The sequence below is a fragment of the Tachypleus tridentatus genome, chromosome 7, assembly GCF_004210375.1.
Source record: "Tachypleus tridentatus isolate NWPU-2018 chromosome 7, ASM421037v1, whole genome shotgun sequence".
In the NCBI taxonomy this organism is placed as follows: domain Eukaryota; kingdom Metazoa; phylum Arthropoda; class Merostomata; order Xiphosura; family Limulidae; genus Tachypleus; species Tachypleus tridentatus.
Genome location: NC_134831.1, coordinates 26,298,166 through 26,317,266, shown reverse-complemented (window position 1 = coordinate 26,317,266; position 19,101 = coordinate 26,298,166). Strand labels below are relative to the sequence as shown.

General features: G+C 30.7%; 1 protein-coding gene across 1 annotated transcript in view; it reads right to left on the bottom strand.

The window, feature by feature from the left end:
• Positions 1-458: 458 nt before the first annotated feature.
• The window catches only part of LOC143255339 (uncharacterized), a 174,802-nt gene continuing 156,159 nt past the window's right edge, over positions 459-19,101 (bottom strand). The window contains 7 exon segments of the mRNA XM_076510828.1: positions 459-5,178; positions 5,180-6,219; positions 13,602-13,746; positions 15,160-15,337; positions 15,747-15,939; positions 17,496-17,641; positions 18,736-18,923. Of these exon segments, the coding sequence (XP_076366943.1) occupies positions 2,230-5,178; positions 5,180-6,219; positions 13,602-13,746; positions 15,160-15,337; positions 15,747-15,939; positions 17,496-17,641; positions 18,736-18,923 (4,839 nt within the window). The 3' untranslated portion in view covers positions 459-2,229.

Here is a 19,101-nt window from a genome sequence, read left to right as displayed (position 1 = left end):
AATTAATTAATTAAATAAAGAAGAATGTAAATATTGTATTTTTGACTGAAAATTTATTTTAATTGCATCTTTCAATTTTTTTACATTGTTTTTTTCCAAATTAGTGGTATCAAGAAGTTATGTGATGTGTTTCATATTGTCACAGTAATACAAACTAATTGTTAGATCCCAATTTGTTGTTGGTAGCAGTGGTTACAATAATCTTGAAAGCACTGGTCTGTAGTGAGACATTATTCTTCTATTATCATGTTTACCTTAGAATACTCGTTGGAATGACAATGGTAAGACTTTTTATTTTACACCTCACACTCCAGCTGATTATCCCACATACTATATTCAACTTCAGAGTTTTTTCACTCAGGTAAATACATGGGACAGTATGTGTGGCTTCAAAAGAAAAATCATCATAATTGCTTTTATGTTTTCATTATCTGTTAGTGAGGTTTAGTTCAAACACCTTTTTTTTTAAAGTAATGCATCAGGTAATTTTAATATTTGACACAATACACTATGTTTTCTTTTTACACTCTTCTGTATAGATAAATACATAGTGAAAACTACATCCTGTAACAATTTCACCAAAGTGAATCATGGGATTAGCCTTTTTATTTTACAATAAAACTAGCAGTAAAAGTGACTAATACATTAAACCAATGTTGTTTTTGACATGTCTAAGAGTGCAATTTTAGCATAGAAATTCAAAATATGCAAAAAGTAAATACCTTAAATACACATACACACACACACACACACATGTATTCTTTTAAAATACAGAAATATACCTTTGTATGGTTATTCTTTACTCGTACACTACATTTTGCTTTCTATCTGTTTTTAAAAAATTCAAAGAATAACAAAGTACAAATAAAAATGTACTGTAGCCATTTGGGTATTTTAGTTTCACCAGAAATCAATAAAATAAAGTTTCTATATCAAGTAAAACCTGGAATACGTGCATCAATGAAATCTGAACAAAATCTCGCCATTTTGCAATTAAAAACATACATTTATATACAAGTTCAGAATCAGTCATGAGAGATCGATTCTTGATGCGAAACTTTATCATATACATAAGTTTAGTTAAAACATATCAATTAACACATAATAATGCTCTCTATTAATGAGCTTATATTACATACACATTGTAAATTAATTTGTAAAACACTGGTATATAGCTAGTATCTTCTCAAAAACCTTACAGCCACATATCTCACTGTGGATTCAACACAACCACAAAAATTATTCCATAAATAAACCTACGTCCAAATATGTTACAATGCAGAAGCACAAGTTTTTATTAAGGTAAATAACTCAAACTTCACCAAAATGATCAATAAAAGATTTCTCTTCTAACTTCACAATTTACAAAAGGTAAAAGTAATACATATATAAATTAAAGAAAATATCTGTGCTTTGGTAAATACTTGAAGATATATATTTTTCTGCTTTATACAATACTTCTTTATTTACATTTATGCATTCTTTACTGCTTAAAAGATTGTAGACAGTAAAAGACCACACATTTCTCAGATAATGTAAAATGTAAAGTCTCTTACTTTTTCAATGTAGTTTTAAAATAGGTAGATATAACAATTACAGAATTGTGAAGTGAAAAGGAAGTATGAAGAAATAATTCAGAATTTTTGCTTCTGTGTTTTCTTTGCAATGTATGAAGTAGCAAAATTTCGTGTAAAGCTAAAAAAAACGTAGTGTTATATCACATAAATTAACAAAGATGTGAAAATTAAGAGCATTTTTTTAAAACTTGAATGCAACTGTTAATCTCAATAGTTTCCAGAAATACTTTTACTGATTATAAAATAATTTAAATGAATTCATTCTTTGGTTTCCTGAAAGTGAATTATAGGTAAAAGTGGAATGATACATAAACTGACACACACTAACACATTTGAGAGTATATGGAATGGCATTAAATACTTACTATGAAATAAAGCAAAACTGTATAGCCAGAAAAGTACCAAAAACAACTGTTTGGAAGACTGTTTCTTTCTGCAATTCACCATCTTTCTTTTGAAACTGTTTTTAGGTCATGGGCTTTGCAAGTTCATATAGCAAGTGTTAAAACATGTTAATTTAATATCAAGTATGCTCAGCATACTCATAAGTCTGTCTGTTCATACATTTCTTTACAAACTAAAAAATCAGATCCTGCTGATCAAAAATGCACCTATCTTTGACTCTACCTGTTTCAAGACTGGCTGTTGATTTTTATGATGTAGCTTCGAACACAGCAACTCGATCTCGAATATGTTTTTGAGGTGAGGGAACATGCTGAAGAGAGTCACCTTCCCTGGAATTATCTGAGCTAGTTTTAACAGAGGCAGTTTCTTCTGATAAAAATATTTTTGGCACAATTTTTGATTCTTCATTGCATACAATCTGGTTTGTATGTGTAGCAGGGATAGATTTAGTATTGAGTGTCAGGCTTTCTATATGTGCTTTATTTACTGTTGATCCAGCTGCTTTCTTTTCTGGAATAGATCTTGTTCCATGAGAAAAAACAGGTTTATAAACTTTTCCTTTACATGCACTAGGCACGTCCTCTGTGAAATGTTTGGAACTGTAATGACTAATGTCACAGGATAAACTTGGATTAGTCACTTTTTCCAAGAACTGTTTCTGCCATTTTTGAGCACGTTCCCTAACCCATATTTTTCCTTCTTCTTCACCTACCTTGTTTTCTATGAGAGGTTTAGGACCTGTATCTTTTAAATATACAGCAGGACAAGTAGCTACGGTATGGCACTCCCACTCTTTCACTGGAGATGATAAATAACTGAAAATTCTTGAATGCATTTCAGGTTCATTTCGTGAGGAGAATGTATTTCTTCTCCACCATTCTTTACCATTTGAATCTTTACTTAAACTATCTGACCTCCATTTCTCTCTCAGCTGATTCCTTCGTTCTTCTTTTAAACGATTAATTCTTTCCCTTTGATTAATAATTTTAGAGTCCACTGGAGAAGATTCTGATCGAAACCGACCATGTGATTCTAAATCTCTGGTAGGGGAATTTAAAGGAGATAATGAATGCCACCTAATGGGACCAAAGACACCTTTATTTGTTGAGGATAAACCAACTGGATTTTCAAGCATATCTTTGTTTTCTGATAATGAAATTTCTTGAATTTGAACACGATGTTTTTTATTTCTGTTCTGTGTCCTTACAATATTAAAATTTGTTAATATATCTTCTTTTTTAGAGTTGTAAGTTGATGTCTTCTTTAAATCCAAGGTTTGTGGCTTAATACTGTTCAACAGTGTTGCTTCTTTGATCTTTTTGGATAATGTTGTTTGTGGACCCCAAGAGTCTGCTTTTTGAGCTTCAGTTTTCCCAAGTTTTGAACTGAAATTCTGGTACTGTGTGAAATCATGGGGATCAAGATCTTTTTGTATTGAATCAGACCATTGATCATGTTTGGCAGAAACTGTTTGAGTAGGTTGTTCAGATTGAAGTGTTAAGTTCTTAATCTGGGTGAAAATATTAGACACAGGAGAGCTGTATTTTATAAAGGTAGAATCATCTAATAAATCTGTTTCATAAGGTTTTTTTTCACTGCTAAAATATTCTTCTTTTTGTAAAGAACTCTCAAACTTTGAGACCAACTGCTTTAAAGAGGCTTTATTTTCAGGAGGAAGTCGAAGATATACTTGTGTCATGGATGGCTCTGAAACACGTTTAGTTTCTTCAACTAAAGAAGTGGGTATTAATCTAAGAGATGTACCAATTGGTTCACTCATTCTTTTTCTTTCATTTTCCTTTTCTTCAAAAGGCTTTACAAATTGTCTTCCTGGGGATCTGCGAAGTTCTACCACATCAGATGTTTTTTTTGCATACTCTTTTGTAATTTCCCAAGATGAATCAAGCTTCTGTGTTTGAGTGAGCAACTGTGAATCTTTGTTGAAATTAGATAAAGACTTCTCTTGTTTGTTCTGAAATTTTTCTTGCATTTCTGCTTTTATCTGTTCCATTTCTAGTTTCATCTTCCGATCCCTTACTATTGTACGCCCAATTTCTGACTCAAATTTTCGCTTGCATTCTTCTACAGGTGAAGGCTTTTCATAGTTCATGCGTTTTCGAAAAGTAAGATCAGAAGAACCTCTATCTTGAAGAGAAGAGATTTCTAACTTCTGACTTGAAACAATGCTAGAACTTTGCACATCCTTATTATTTCCAAGTTCCTGCTCCATCATCATAGAGTCTTTTTGTTTATTTGCTTTCAGTTCTTCTTCTTCTTCCAACTTGTTCTGGATAGTTTCTGTATTTCTACTACAAATTCCTTCACAACTTAGCCTACTTTTTACACTTGTTTTCTGTAGGTTGAAACTTTCAATCGTTTCTGACAAAATGTTTAGACTAGCATTTTCATCCATAGCTTTACATGTTCTTGATGCTGTGTATGTATTTCTGTAATATTTTTCTAAATTTCTCATTTCTTCAACATTCTTTGTTTTTAAATCCTCCTGTTTAGTCAAATTAGATATAGGAAGAAATCGAAGTGGTACACAAATATTTTCAGTTTTTTCTTTTTCTTTTAATTCACATAAGTCATCTCTGTCTTGTTCTAAATTGGGACTACTTTTTGGTAGTGTTTTGGTAATACTTTGTCCAGGTGTCATTGCTGTATCATATTCATCAAGTAACTTATAACTAAAAAGTTCCTCAAGATCAGAAACATGCTGGTCTTCATTTTCAGGAGTTACACTAGAAGAAGAGAACCATAGTTCCTCAATGTTTATCTTACTCTTTTCTGACATATCTTTTGAATAATCTAATGGCAATAAATATGAATTTTGCTCATTTACTGCTACACTAATACCAGAAGAAGAAGAGTCTGGAATGGTACAATTAGTCTTTGTCATGTCAGAAAGGTATTTCTCAGTATCATCTACAGGGGTAAGCTCTGAATGTTTTACTGGTGCAGCAGCTAAATTTATTGTAACATCATCACCCAAGTTACCTTTTTTAGAAGATAAGAAGGGATGAAGGAAAACTGATCTATGTATTTTTACATGTTCTATTGTATCATGATGAAACTTTTTAGAAACTTGGTTCTCATCAGCTTTTTCAGATGGTTCAACTTTTGGCATGCAGACAGGATCAAGCAAAGATCTCAACTGAACTTTGTATGACAGATGAAATGTGATCAGGATTCTGTTCAGTATTCTCTGCTCGATCATCCTGCTGTTGCTCTTGTTCAATTTTTTTACTGGCAGCTTGCAACATCTCATCTACAACACGATAGCTTTCTTCAAGTTTTTCATCTTCTTCAGATGAGCTTTCTTGAGTAGCATGAACTTCAACTATGACTGTCTCTTCATTTCCATATCTCTCTATTACTGTCTTCCCAGTAATTTCCTTATCTCCTAGATCACTGATGAAACTACGTTGTGCTCTTCCATCATAAGTTGTTAAATTACTAGATTGCTTAATGAAAGTATTTTCTGCTGCAGTACATATACTGAGTGAATTGTTCACTAAATCTTTATTAAATGTCTTAGAAATAACTTCAATACTTTTGTTTGCTTGAGGAATATTCACAGAATTCTTAAATTCCTGTTCTATGGGAAAGGGGAGGATTTTTTTATTTCCTGTATCAGGAGACAAAGTTTGGACAAACCATTCCTTTGTTTTTCGTATACTTCCTCGTAGGAAGTCCTTTTCTTTTTCTTGACTTATGTTGGATGAACTATCCTCCTCACTGAAAATGAAAGAAAAGTCCAATTTTTTACCAAAAGATGGAGAACTGAAAGCTTGTCGAAAATGTTTGAAGTTTAGTTTTTGCATTTTTGGACTCGAAACATCGCTGTCTGAACTTCTTAGTCTCTGTTTTCGTGAACTTTTAGAGGATTCCGAGTAAGATTCCTTTGTCAGGTTCTTAACTTCTTCCTCACATTTGCTATTACCGAATTCCTTCTGGAGGGATGCATTTCCGTTATCTCTTGCATAGTCCACTGCACTCTTTATAGAGAAAGACTGCTCTTCAGACCTACTCTCTTTGAGCATACTACTTTCCATCTGTAAAAATACACTCCCATCATTTTCCTCAACTGTATCTTCAGCAGGAATATCCACTGTATTTTCAAAATAAGAATCATGTGATACAGATCGAATATGTTTATGTGCATTAGAAGACTTGTAAGGACTGTTTTCTTCTTTCGTAAATCCTTCATTACTCCACACTATCTTGAGCCCCTCTGGGTAAAAAATAAAAATAAAGATTAACTAAATGCCCAAGAATTTTCTAAATATTCAGTTATTTGCGTTTTGTTTTAAAAAATACAGTACATTCAGCTTCAGTAAATCCTGTGTAACAACCTGCCTGCTAGGCTTTTATAAACACTTAATTATAATAGATTTACACCAATGAGGTTCACATACAAAGAGGTTTTAGTTTTACTTGTTTTTTAAAATTTTATCATTCAGCACACTAGAGATAACATTACAAAAATGTAAGTGTTATAGTGTATCACTATTTTTTCAAAACAGACTGGACTCTAAAACTTTTATTGAAAAAAAAAAAAAAAAAAGCTAGAATGGGCCCACAAATTTGTCATAAACATAATAAAACTATAGACGTTTCAAAGGAAGCCCACAGGAATTTTTCTCAGTGTCTCATTAGGCCCTTTTACACTTACTGGAATCCCATAAAAATACAATAGCAAAAGTTGTGTTGTGCCAATAATTAACTTACTATTTTTCTATGCAATGAGATCTTGCTGTTATAAGTTGTAAACTTCATTAAAACATTTCAGTATCATACAAAAGACACTAACATAAAGAATCATGTGATCAAATTAGTGAAGAATTTTGTACAATTAATCTTTTGGTTAACAAAATGTTCTGATACAGTAAACAGCATTTTAAAGAAACTTTGTAAGTCGTATTGTTTTCGTAAAGAAAATTAATTTATTGAAACATTCCTTATATTTAATTCACACACAGCTTTAACTCTTGTATTTTAGGATCACAGTTTTGTTACCAAAGGTGTACTTCTAATTCTGCTTCATGCACACAAAAAACACATTCAAAATGTACAAACTAATGCAGGTAATGTATTTATTATTACAGTTTTCTGATAGCCAACAGAGTATCTCTTGGAAGGGTAGAAATGTCCTCTAGAAAATACCCAGCTAAAAAAAAAAAAATTGTGATGTCCAGAATAAGGGCTAATGTGGCCTGCTTAGGACTTGAACCATTCTAATTGTTTTAGTAGGGTGCTCAACTTAAAACCATGTTTTGAGCCTCAGTCACAGCTGATGTGTTAATGTCCCCAGCACATATTCATTTTAATTTTAAAAACTACATGAACCAGATGAACAAAACCATCTTTATTGCATGTTTAGCTTAGCAAATAGCCTAACACAAGGCATGTACATAAGGTGTAACTTAATTCAATTTTAAGTTTTATTTTTGGCCTTATGTAAATGTTAAATTTTTGTCTCTCAGGATGAAGAGTTATATGCTGGACCCAAAGGAAGGGAAGTAGATATCAGTAAGGTTGGTGAGGTATACTTCAGCCTATGCAAGTGAATTAAATGCAACATTTCTATCAAGAAATCATTTCAGAACTTCCCATATGTGGAGTTAAGACTCAATTTTTTTTTTATTTCTTTGGGAGCCAAAAATAACCATGAGACAATGGAAACTGAATGCAATTCATGACTAACTAGGAATTGTAATAGATTATTTATATTTGCTGACAACATTAATTTCAGCGATACTATTACTACACAAAATAATTTGGAATATTTGGTGAATTGGGTAAATAAACTGTAGAGGACCTGTATCTCAGAACAGCTGGTATGGGTATTAACATTTTTACTAATAAAGCAGAGAACAACATTTGTTGACCTGAAGATGACCAAGGAAGGTCTAAACATTGTTCTCTGCTTTATTAGTAAAAGTGTTAATACCTGTATCAGCCAGTCTGAGAAACATTTTTATTTCAAGTGGGTTTCTCGTCACTAAGAATTACTTCACCATGATTGATGACTTATAACTATAGGTATTTCCACTGGATCCACAAATGTTCTGTTCTAAGAGTAAATAAACCAAAATTAAAGTTTAATAAATATTTTTCATTTTTTACTTTGAAGTTCGTGTTATGCTGTGTTGTAACCAACAAAGTGCATAATTTCCTATGATTCACAACATGCACAATTTTCTTAACATATAACAGTACAAAGTGGAACATTAAGTGTCCCATATGAGATGCTATATTAATGTTTCTTTAGCTGACTGATAGAAGGAGACAACCCCTCCATATGGCCTTTGGACCCTTTTGAAGAAATAAACAAAAGCTAATGCATGTGGAACATTACAATTTGAATTATCAGTATGATTTTGATGGAATAACCTTAACAGTGTTAATAAAACTATCTTGGTGTTTTCATTCTTCAATCTCTTAAGCTATTTAAGCAATGTACTGTAATTAGTAGTAGGGCAAATAATATTTTAGGTTGTATTTACAGAAATACTAAATACAAGTTTAAAGAAGTTATAACATCAATGGCTAGGCTATATTTGTTTAGCCTTGAGCTCCTTACCTTAGAAAGGACAAAAATTTTGGAATGTGTTCAGAGAAGGGCTACTAGGATGATGCCCGAGATAGAAAGTTTGCCATATGATAAGTTAAGGTCATTGATCTTGTTTTCTCTTTAAACAAGAAGATATAGAGAGGATCTGATTGAGGTATATAAGATTTTTAAGGTAACTCGTAATGTACGCTTATTATCTTCTTTTTTTATTTTATTTAATGGTAGGATTATGAGACACAAATATAATTTTTGCCTGCTCCAACTGTTTATGTTCATATGTAAATTACCTAATTCTACTACTACTACATTTCACAAAAAAGTACCTGTAATTTTGAAAATATTAGTAATGAAATTACATGTAAATGGATTTATTCATCTATTTATAGAAGTCAGGTCATACCTATCAATATTATCATCCACAGAAATTTGAAGTTTCAAAGTATAAAGAACATTTTCAACTTACTGATATGTGTAACATCCATAAATTCTAATACTATTTCAAAGAAATATAACAATTTTGTATAAACTTGTTAATTTTACTGGCTATGCAGTATATATTTATTTTTAATTCTGTATTCTTTTTGCAAAAAGTTTTATTAATCCTTTTGTTACAGGTTCAGTATAATATACACATTTGCACAAGTTGAGCATTTGCAGTGTAACTTTGATACAGCATGTGTTTCTTCATAAAATTGGGTAGACTTTTAGTAAAGATTACAAGTATTTTGTTCAGAAAAGATCAAGTTTCGTAATGAATATTTTTACTAAAGATTTGCTCGTGAAAATAGGGTCTGTTTCATTACTAGTCAGAGTGGAAAGTGATTTTATGTTATGATAAAAAAACTATTCTTTGCCCCAAAAATCTCAAATATTATTTGCATAATCTGTAAAACCTCCTAATGATTTTATTTTCTATGATTTGACTATATGGGATCTGTCACTTGAACTACCTTGTAACTATCATAAAAATTATGAAATATATATAAATTATGCTTTTTTCTTGCAGAAATGACTACATGTTATAACATGAAAATACAAATGTTTAGTCTAAGTACCTTAAGTCTCATGATACTATATATTTATTATTTTTTATTATATTGACCTTCCAGTCATGCCTAGCTAACATTACATGGTGCACATGCACTCACGTTACATATCCAATAATATAAAACTGACCTTTAGTTTACCCCGTCTTATCTGTGTTTTGTTGCATTAATATATTGTAATATACAGTCACATTTCAATTATTACATATTATATATGAATACAAATTATTACTATTTAGAAATAAATTACCAAATTTATTTTTCTTAAAATATACAAAAATAATTCAGGAAGTAAAGCAACAATTATCTCCTCTTGCTACAACCTTTGAGCTTAGTTGCTGCTGGATGTTGGTTGCCAAGCCTTTCAAAATTTTGTACACAGAGGATATCAAGCAAAATTTTTTGATATTAGGTTTTATGTATACAGTTGAATAACCAAAATTTCACAAATAACTGTACTGGTACAATAAAATTACACTATAATTTACTAAGTTTAGTAATTAAGATGCATTTAGAAAAATATGAAACTTTGAGCAGACCACAGCCACAACCTACCTTCTTGAAATCTTTGTTAGAAAGAATGTGGCAGTCTTTTCACATATTAAAATGATTGAGAAAACCAATAGGGGGATACACTGTGCTGTTGATTGTTTATTCATGTCATATATTGAAGAAAATATACATAAGGGATAGTTTCCAAAAATGGAAAGAGGTGAAAGGGGCCACATGTGTTTGGTTCAGTACATAAGCCATATCTCAGTAAAATAAAAAGATTTCAGGTTGTTATTTTATAATCTAGCTTGTGAATGTAACTAATTTGTACAAAACTATAGCTTTAGTATTTTGACATCACAAACATCTAACTTTAAACAGTGCTGCATTCAACATACCATGCCACTCACTAAACTCTATATTTAGGTGTGTTCTTGTAATATTTACTTTCAGATTAAGAAATTAACTCATATATAACATTAAAATTTGAATTTTAGTCTAAAATTTGGTCACAAAGTTATTTACATAAATTCATAAAATAGTAGTTCAATAAAATTTTGAATGCAAGTCAACAAATGTGATGGCATGGCCTATGACCTGTGACCCATAACAAAAATCATTAATATCAGGCTGGAAAAATTTGCAGAAACATAACTTGCATGCTGAGGTATCAATAGATCAAACAACTTAAAAGCTTGTAATACAAAGCAATGTTCAAGTGGCAGATTATGAGAGTTTTTTTTATTTTCCCTTTCCAGTGCTTCTGACAAGCTGGGATATACAATTTCTACCTCCTGCCTTCTTGATTTGATGAGATATAAATAAGTTTGTTAAACCTGCCAGTGAAGCTCCTCCTATCTTAACAGAAAGAGCATCTTGTTCCCTACCAGAATCTTATTACAGTTATTTTGTTTTGGTGAACACTTGTACACAGTTTGCCTCAGACTTTTTATTTGTGATCATTGTTATTCAGCTTTGAGCAGCTAATGGAATTTTTCAAAACTTATTTATTGTTTGCTCTTGATGGAGAATAAGATCCAAAATATAGGAAATAAAACAATAAAATAAAAATATTAAGATGTGAAAAGGTTAATAATGAAAATTATAAACATGAAAATGAATAATCTAGTGAAATGATTCATTTAAAGAAAATAATAAAAAGGTCTTCATTTTATTTTATTTGTACATCTATAACTTTGCTAAAAATAAAATAGCAGATAAAATATACAGTTTTAGAAAATAAAACTTCTGCTACTTATTTACGATTTTCTAGACATTATGCAAATGAAATATTTAGAATGAAATGAAGTATTTTATTCTTAATGTGAAAATCACTTTGCACTTAAATTGGCTCAGTAAAGGCTTTGAAAACTCATAGACAAACCTTTAGTGCACATACTTTATTAAAATTTGTGATTTGTTTGTGTGAAACAGAGTAATATTTACCAAACACTTGTCAAATTTCATGAAGATATATTAAGTAAATTCAGAATTATAATCAATTATACTATGTATAGCTTGTCAGATATGTGGTCAGTCTAAGGCTACACATTGATATGGTCAAACCAAATGAGGTAAGCATGAACAAAAGGTGTAATTGCAGTTAGTTATATAATTAATAGCCACTTACATTCATTATTTGCACATAAACTTAATTCTAGCATATTGTTACATACAATCATACCAATAGAAGCAGTAGTAGTGATTTTATCATACAAGTTTACCTGGTATGTTCTCAAGCAAAACAGGTCTGTTTGAGTTATAATAAATCTACTGCAGCTATCTTTCAGCATTCTTAATTTTGATAATTTTGAAATGCTGTCCAGTAGTACCCACCAATAATGCTTAGGCAGCTTATCAGGATTGACTGTCACAATATAACACTCCTGGGCTGGCATGTTCTGTTCATCAGGGTTGTTGCCTCATGAAATTTGAGTCACAGATTTCATACACAGTGCCACTAAAAACACATTATAATTTCACAATCAATCCTACTTTAATTAATAAGAATAGTGTAACAGCTGGTAGCAGGTCCAGCTGACTGCCATTGAAAAGTCACGAGGCAACAATCCTAATGAACTGCTAGTCATAAATTTGATATTCATTGCCACTCTAAATAAATTATAATGTCACAATGAAATCCACTTTTTATTGGTAAGGATAGCACAAAAGCTAGTGGTGGATGAAGCGGTTTGTCATAAAATAACACTTCTGAGTTGGCATGAGCAGTTTGTTAGAGTTTCTGCCTCAAGAACTTTGGGGGACACATTTGATATGTGATGCCACTGTAAATGCATAAGGTCACAGCTAATCCCACTTTTATTGTTAAGAGTAGCATAAAAACAGCTGGCAGTGGATACAGTTTGATGGTTTCTCCTCCACTTGCTTGATAGTTTAAAATTAAGGATTGTTGCACAACATCAGTAGCTATACCATAGCTAAAAAACAATGAAACAAATATAAAACCCACATGACTGAAAGCAAAAACATGTTTGGTTGTAACAGGAATCAAATCCATGATCCTGAGATTGTGAGGCAATCACCCCCAATTACTAGGCTATGCTGGCTGGAAACTAAACAAGCTTAGATTAATGAAAAATAATAATGAGAAATCATAATGGAAATATCTCAATTTCTTGATTATTTTAATAGAGAGAATAACTGAAAACAGAAATAATCAAAAACCCTAATTTTAATTAAGTGATTTAATCTTATTTTAAATCTAACCTATATAAAAGCCAGTGTGTGTCATGTCATATCATGCGTGATTTCTCCAAATAGAAGGAGTAAAAAAAAAACAATGTATTTATCAAGGTACAATAGTTTGATTACCGTCTACTCATTACAATTTTAGTGAGGGAAGTGCAAAGGGGTCATGTAACCTTCCAAGTGTAGTGAGTGAGTGTTGGTATAATAAGCCTAAAAATGAAGACATAAAGTAGGATCATCTAGCTTAAAGATATGTGCATAAAATTTATCATGAAATATTTTCTGTTATGTCACAAATATAAAAAAAAAAAAACCTCTTTAATCAGTGGAGACTGAATCAAAAAAATCAACCAAAATTTTGCCAATTTTGTTGTCTGTACATTTCATTTTATACTTTCGGTACATAGGCTAACAATTATATTAGGTTACACTTTTGTTGCTGAGCTACATGGCATAAAAGACATTGTTGGAACAGATTCACCAAAATGCATTAACTTTTATATATATTAGAAGTTGTTAATCTAACTTGCTATTAAACACTTGTTTAGTAAACACTATTTATTTAGTTTACCCACTCCTCAAGTGGACTTATTTCTGTAATTACATTCTTCAGTGTGTGTGTGTGTGTGTGTGTGTGTGTTTTAAGCAATATTATATTATTATTAGTTATTACATAACACTTTAACAAGTTTCCTTAGCAGGAAATTCTTTGAAAAAATATGGTTTAGAATAATATGAAAATAAATGAAGTAAGTGTATTCACAAACCATACAACTAGCAAACAGTTATTACCTGATGGACTCAATGACTGCAAGATCTCTGAAGTGCAATAATGTGTGTCATTCTTATCCAATGAAGAGATTATTGATTCTGCTCTTTTCTCAGGTAGAGACTTAGAATGAACATGTGGCATTTCCATCTCTGTCACAGCCCTTTCCTATCAGTGTATAAGTGATTACTTGTTAAAAAATTGCAAGCATTTTCTACTGAACATACTTTTTACATAATGTAAAATGGTGTGTAGTCACTCAATCTTTTTGAAAGCTTATAAATAATTCTGTAAAAAAACCCACCAAAATCTCTAGTCTAATTTATTATTCTAAATTGGAGATACTCTTCATTCATAAGGCTTGATAGTAAGCAATGCACCAAATTCCTCATCAAGTTAGATAACACATTTTTTTAAACTACACAATCTTTCTGATGAATGCTTACTCGGATATATTATTCCTAATCTAAACATTAATGTGACAGTTATATAGACTATTCAAAATCCAACTGAAAGTTTAAATGACTTGGAAAAATTGGAGATCTGGGATTTTTTTTGTTGTTGTTGTTGTTTAAGTATCATTTATGTTTATAGAAACGGTTTAGTGTTAAACTGTATATGGTTGAAAGTTATAAAATATTTTCTTTTATGATAACACAAGTAAGCCCTAATTAGGTTTTACACTACAGTATTGAATGGCAAAGTATTCCTTATTTATTTAATACTGTTGTTAGATTTCTTATATAACAAAAATGCACATAAATAAGAAATGACTAGTTATTGCAAAGAAGCTTTCTTTATTTGATATAAACTAGTCTTGGCCAAGTATACTGCCAGCAAAAATATTATTACTTAGCCTGATAAAGATAATGGTGACAGATATGCTACTAATATATCTATCAGTTTTTGCCATGTTGTTTTTTACAATTTGCATCCAGAAGTGGTGACCACTGTGACTGGCAAAATGAACTATCAAAATAATGAATATCAATCAAACTGAAACTGATGGATACATGAAATGGATCTTTCTAATCAGTAAGAAGAAAAATTAAAATTTTAAAATAAAAAATAGTACTTTTAGTGTTTTTTTATTTAAACAAAATGGTCTTTCACAACAAAAGTTTGGAACTGAAACAACCTGTAAAATGAGAGAAAAAGTAAATCAAATTACATGAATCATTTCAAGTAAAAACTACATGTTATTTTATCAGTTTGTTGAAAGTTCATGCAATTTAAATAAAAACTTGGTAAGTATTAAATAGGTATTTTCAACATATTAAGAAAAAAAATCAAGGAATAATCAGTGGTACTCCTTCAGCACAGAAAGAGTAATACTATACTTTATATATTCCTGAATGGTATAAAGCTGGTTAAATTTAAAGCTAGTTAGGCTAGTATTAGCACTTAAAAATATGTAACATTCTATGGTAAAATTGCATTATAATTATAGAAAAGGTGTAGTTAATTAGATTAAAACATTGTATCTTTTCCGTTTGTAACAATTGTATTCTACTGCACACTTCAGAACTATGAAACTATGGATAAACATCTGATGTACATATATGCATATATAAAACACACCTTTAAAGGTATATTTGTACTTGCATATTGCACAGAACAAGTGCTTGTTTTTTGATGGCTTGAATTTAGGTCATGATAACCTCGATCTTTTTCTCTAGCACTTCCTGAGTTCCAGCCTCTGGAGAAGAAAGACTTCCATCCTGATGGAGACTTCTTTAATTTTCCACTACTTCTTTTGCTACAATTTATTTACATAAGATTTACAAAAAATAGCTCAACAGTTCTAATCCAAAATTTTGCAAAAGCTTATAACGTGGATCACTATATTTCCTATGATAACTTATCAAAAATATATAGGCATGTTCAAATATAACTAAACTTACATTTTTACGATAATATTGACAGTATAGAAAGTTTAGGTTCATACATGAATGATATATAGTGTAATGAAAGACAATGGTTACATGGAACCAAACATTATGTACTACACACTTCTCTGTTATGAAATCTAATGAGGAAAGCTCTGTTTTGCTTAGTTACCAAAAATAACATAATTATGTCAACAAAGGTAAGTGTGTTATTTTCTCAATGTTCTTTATTCTATAATGCTCTGTTCAAAAACAGTATTACCAGAGGAAAGTCATTACCTGGAAGATGAAAGCTCTATGACAGTGTGATACTTGTCTGGAAGACCCTCTGGCCCACTTCCAACATCAATATATTTTTGTTGAGAAACTGGTAAATTAGAAGTTAAAACTCTTGATCTTGCTTCTTCTAAAGATAAAAGTTTTGTGGGAGTTGAAATTGCCACAGATTTTGGCCTTAGCTTCTTCGAAGCGTCTGTGAAATGGAATGAACGAAGTATCTCATGTTACATAAGATTCACTATCCATGTATAGACATTTCACATAATAAGCTATGATCTACATAGAGATGTGAGGTTTTTCTTTCAAAATACAACTGAAGAAGGGAATCATGTGTGCCACAAGATTGTTTTAGGTTATTACACTATACTCATACTGAAGACACTGAGTAAACCAAGCTTTTCTACTGAAGTTAACAACGATAAATACAATAACATAACACAATAGAATCTACAGAAATAGCTAATACTTAAGTCCATTTAAGAATTACTCACAAATTTTCAGTGAAATTGGGGGAAGTGGCAGTTTCACTGGAGTTAACAATTCACTGTGATTAAAATAAATGAATATAAAATTATAGCTTGTAAAGATCTAGTGGTCAGGATGTTTGACTTGGAACTTGAATGTCATGGGATCAAACCCCATCACTAAACATGCCTGCCCTTTCAACTGTGAGGACATTATAATATAATAGTCAATCCCATTACTTGTTAGCAAAGACCAGTCAATAAATGTTCAGTGGAAGGTGATGCTGACCAGTTGCCTTCACTCTAATATATCACTTCAAATTTGGAAATGGTTAGGGTAGATAGTCCTTAAGTAGCTTTGTATGAAATTCAATAAACATAATAAACATTACAACTTATAACTGAGAGAAAAGCAAAACAAGCAATGAAGGTGGAGAGTTAAAGCTCATAAAGATTAAAAATAAACAGTTTACACAATGAAGATAATAACACAAGGTTATACCTAACTATATGTATTTTGTCCAGTTGTTACTTAAAATTTGAATTTACACAAAAAATTTTCTTATAATTTGCATTTCAATGTTTTTATTCAGTAAAGCACAGCAGTTGTACATGAACATACATGAACTGAAATTGCAGCACATTGGAGGTGAATCATTTTATACCAGAAAAACATTATATAAGGTTAAATTTGAAGCTGTTTTATCACTTTGCATTTCTGTAAAATGAACATTCTACTGTACCTTTTATTTCAGGTTAAAAAATAATTCATCTCTTTGATTTATTAAATGCATACTGAATTATGTGGTATGCAACACTAAGGTGCAAATGACTTAAAGATATTTAACTGTCTTAATAAATGCTTTGAAATCCTAATAAAATGTACAGAGGTTGATGTGTAATATATTAACACACTGCAATCTCATTTCAATACACTACTGTATAAAAAGATCACACAAACATAATATAATAGCATTTTTAGTTTATTTATGTAAACATTAGTGATAAACTCTTTTAATATTTCACTAATATCCATACTCTGTGAAACACGAAAAGTTTGTTTAAAATTGGAAACTGCTCAACTACCTGAAACTTTTCATTTTTTGTTTGTTTATGTTTCTTGTACCCTTCCTACCTTTTCATTGACCATTTTTGTGTTCAAAAGTTTATTTATGAAAAGCTTTTATTATTCAATCTGGTTGATTGTTCTGAACAATCTAATATTTACCACCTAATATTCTATCTCTTTCTACAGCTATTATAAATTTTCATTACAAAAAATCACCTTGTTCACTGCTTGGGCTCTGAAGTATAGGCAGTTTGTCATTAAATATGAGATCAACATAACGAATCAGGTACTCTGTAAGGACTGCTTGAACACCAACAATATGTAGTGCTCCAACTCCTCCTCCACTCTCTACATCTTTAGATCTGTAGATTTATACTACACTTCAAATAATGAATATGTTAATAAAACAGAAAAACACATCACTCTGCAATACAATTTTCAAAACCTTGAAACAATTTGCTACAAATTATTTTATGTGGTAATTACACAGCTAGCTTACTAAAGAATAATTAAAGGAATAGCAATTTTTTAAAAAAGATATTTTCTGTTACAGAACTAGACATTGAAATATCCAACTTGCATATTGATTATTTTTCATATAAATTGTTGTTGGTAGTAAAGCCATTTAAATTACATATAAAAATATAAATTAAACAAAGAAATAGTGTTATCTATTATAAGTGAAAATGGTTATTTTCAAAACTATACAAACAAACACTTTGTCAATATATTTATGGAAAAATACCTTTCTTTAAGCCTTATGTTTATTACTGTATTCCTACATTTTTCTGTGTAAAGGTGTATTTTTAAATAGACAAAATGAAACACAACTTTATCAGACAATGAAAGTCCTCCTTTATCGATAACGTTACTGTTATTCTGAAGAAATATGATTTTAAACATTAAGGGGCAACTTAAAAAGCTTCAGTGCCCACAGACATCTTATAAAAATAATTTGTTATTTATCATCATTTTGTGTGATGATAGTATTCCATCTGAGGTATGAATTATATCTCGCATCTCTGGTGATTAGCAGCACGTCTGTGCTCTAACGATTTATACAATTCTGTAGCTCTGATTTCCACTTTTATTTGTGGCAACTTCTCAAGTTCCATAAGATCTACAAAATAATTATGGGGATTCTTCATGTTCCATTAGGCCAGAAAGTAATTATAACACTGGGACTATTTCAGAAATTTTTGTTCTATAAAATATTAAATGTATAACACTGTCATGATTTCAATCAAGAATAAAAGATAGAAAGGGCATAAATACAACACAAAATTATTGTTTCACACTTTGTAAAGCCGCATATGCACACAAACAGAAATTAATAGTTACAACACAGCCTTAGTTTAAGCTGAATAGTAAAAGTGTATCTGCAAACAGAAAGGCAGATGTACAGATTTTTGACCCACAAATACACATGTAAACTAAAGTTGCTGAAATTAAACACCTAAGTAAGTTTGGTGCCCATACAATGGCAAGGTTTTTTGGTGTCATTGATGTATGGCTGCCATAAGAAGCAACCTTAGCTAGATGCTGCATCAGAAACTCCAAAGTTCGGTAGTGAGGAGGTGGTAGTTGCTGGACAACATCTCTCAGTTTCAAGAGCCGAAAATCTTCTTGAGATTGAACTGCACTCTAATAAAGATAAATGACAGAATTACAAAGTTATCCTACTCCACAGAATGAAAAAAAAAGTATAGGATACCTGATGTACTGTACACAAGAGTAGATATTTATATGATAGAAATATTAATAAAATGTTAGATACATAATATATAAATAGTACATTTTAATCCGGGTAGGCAATGTATTT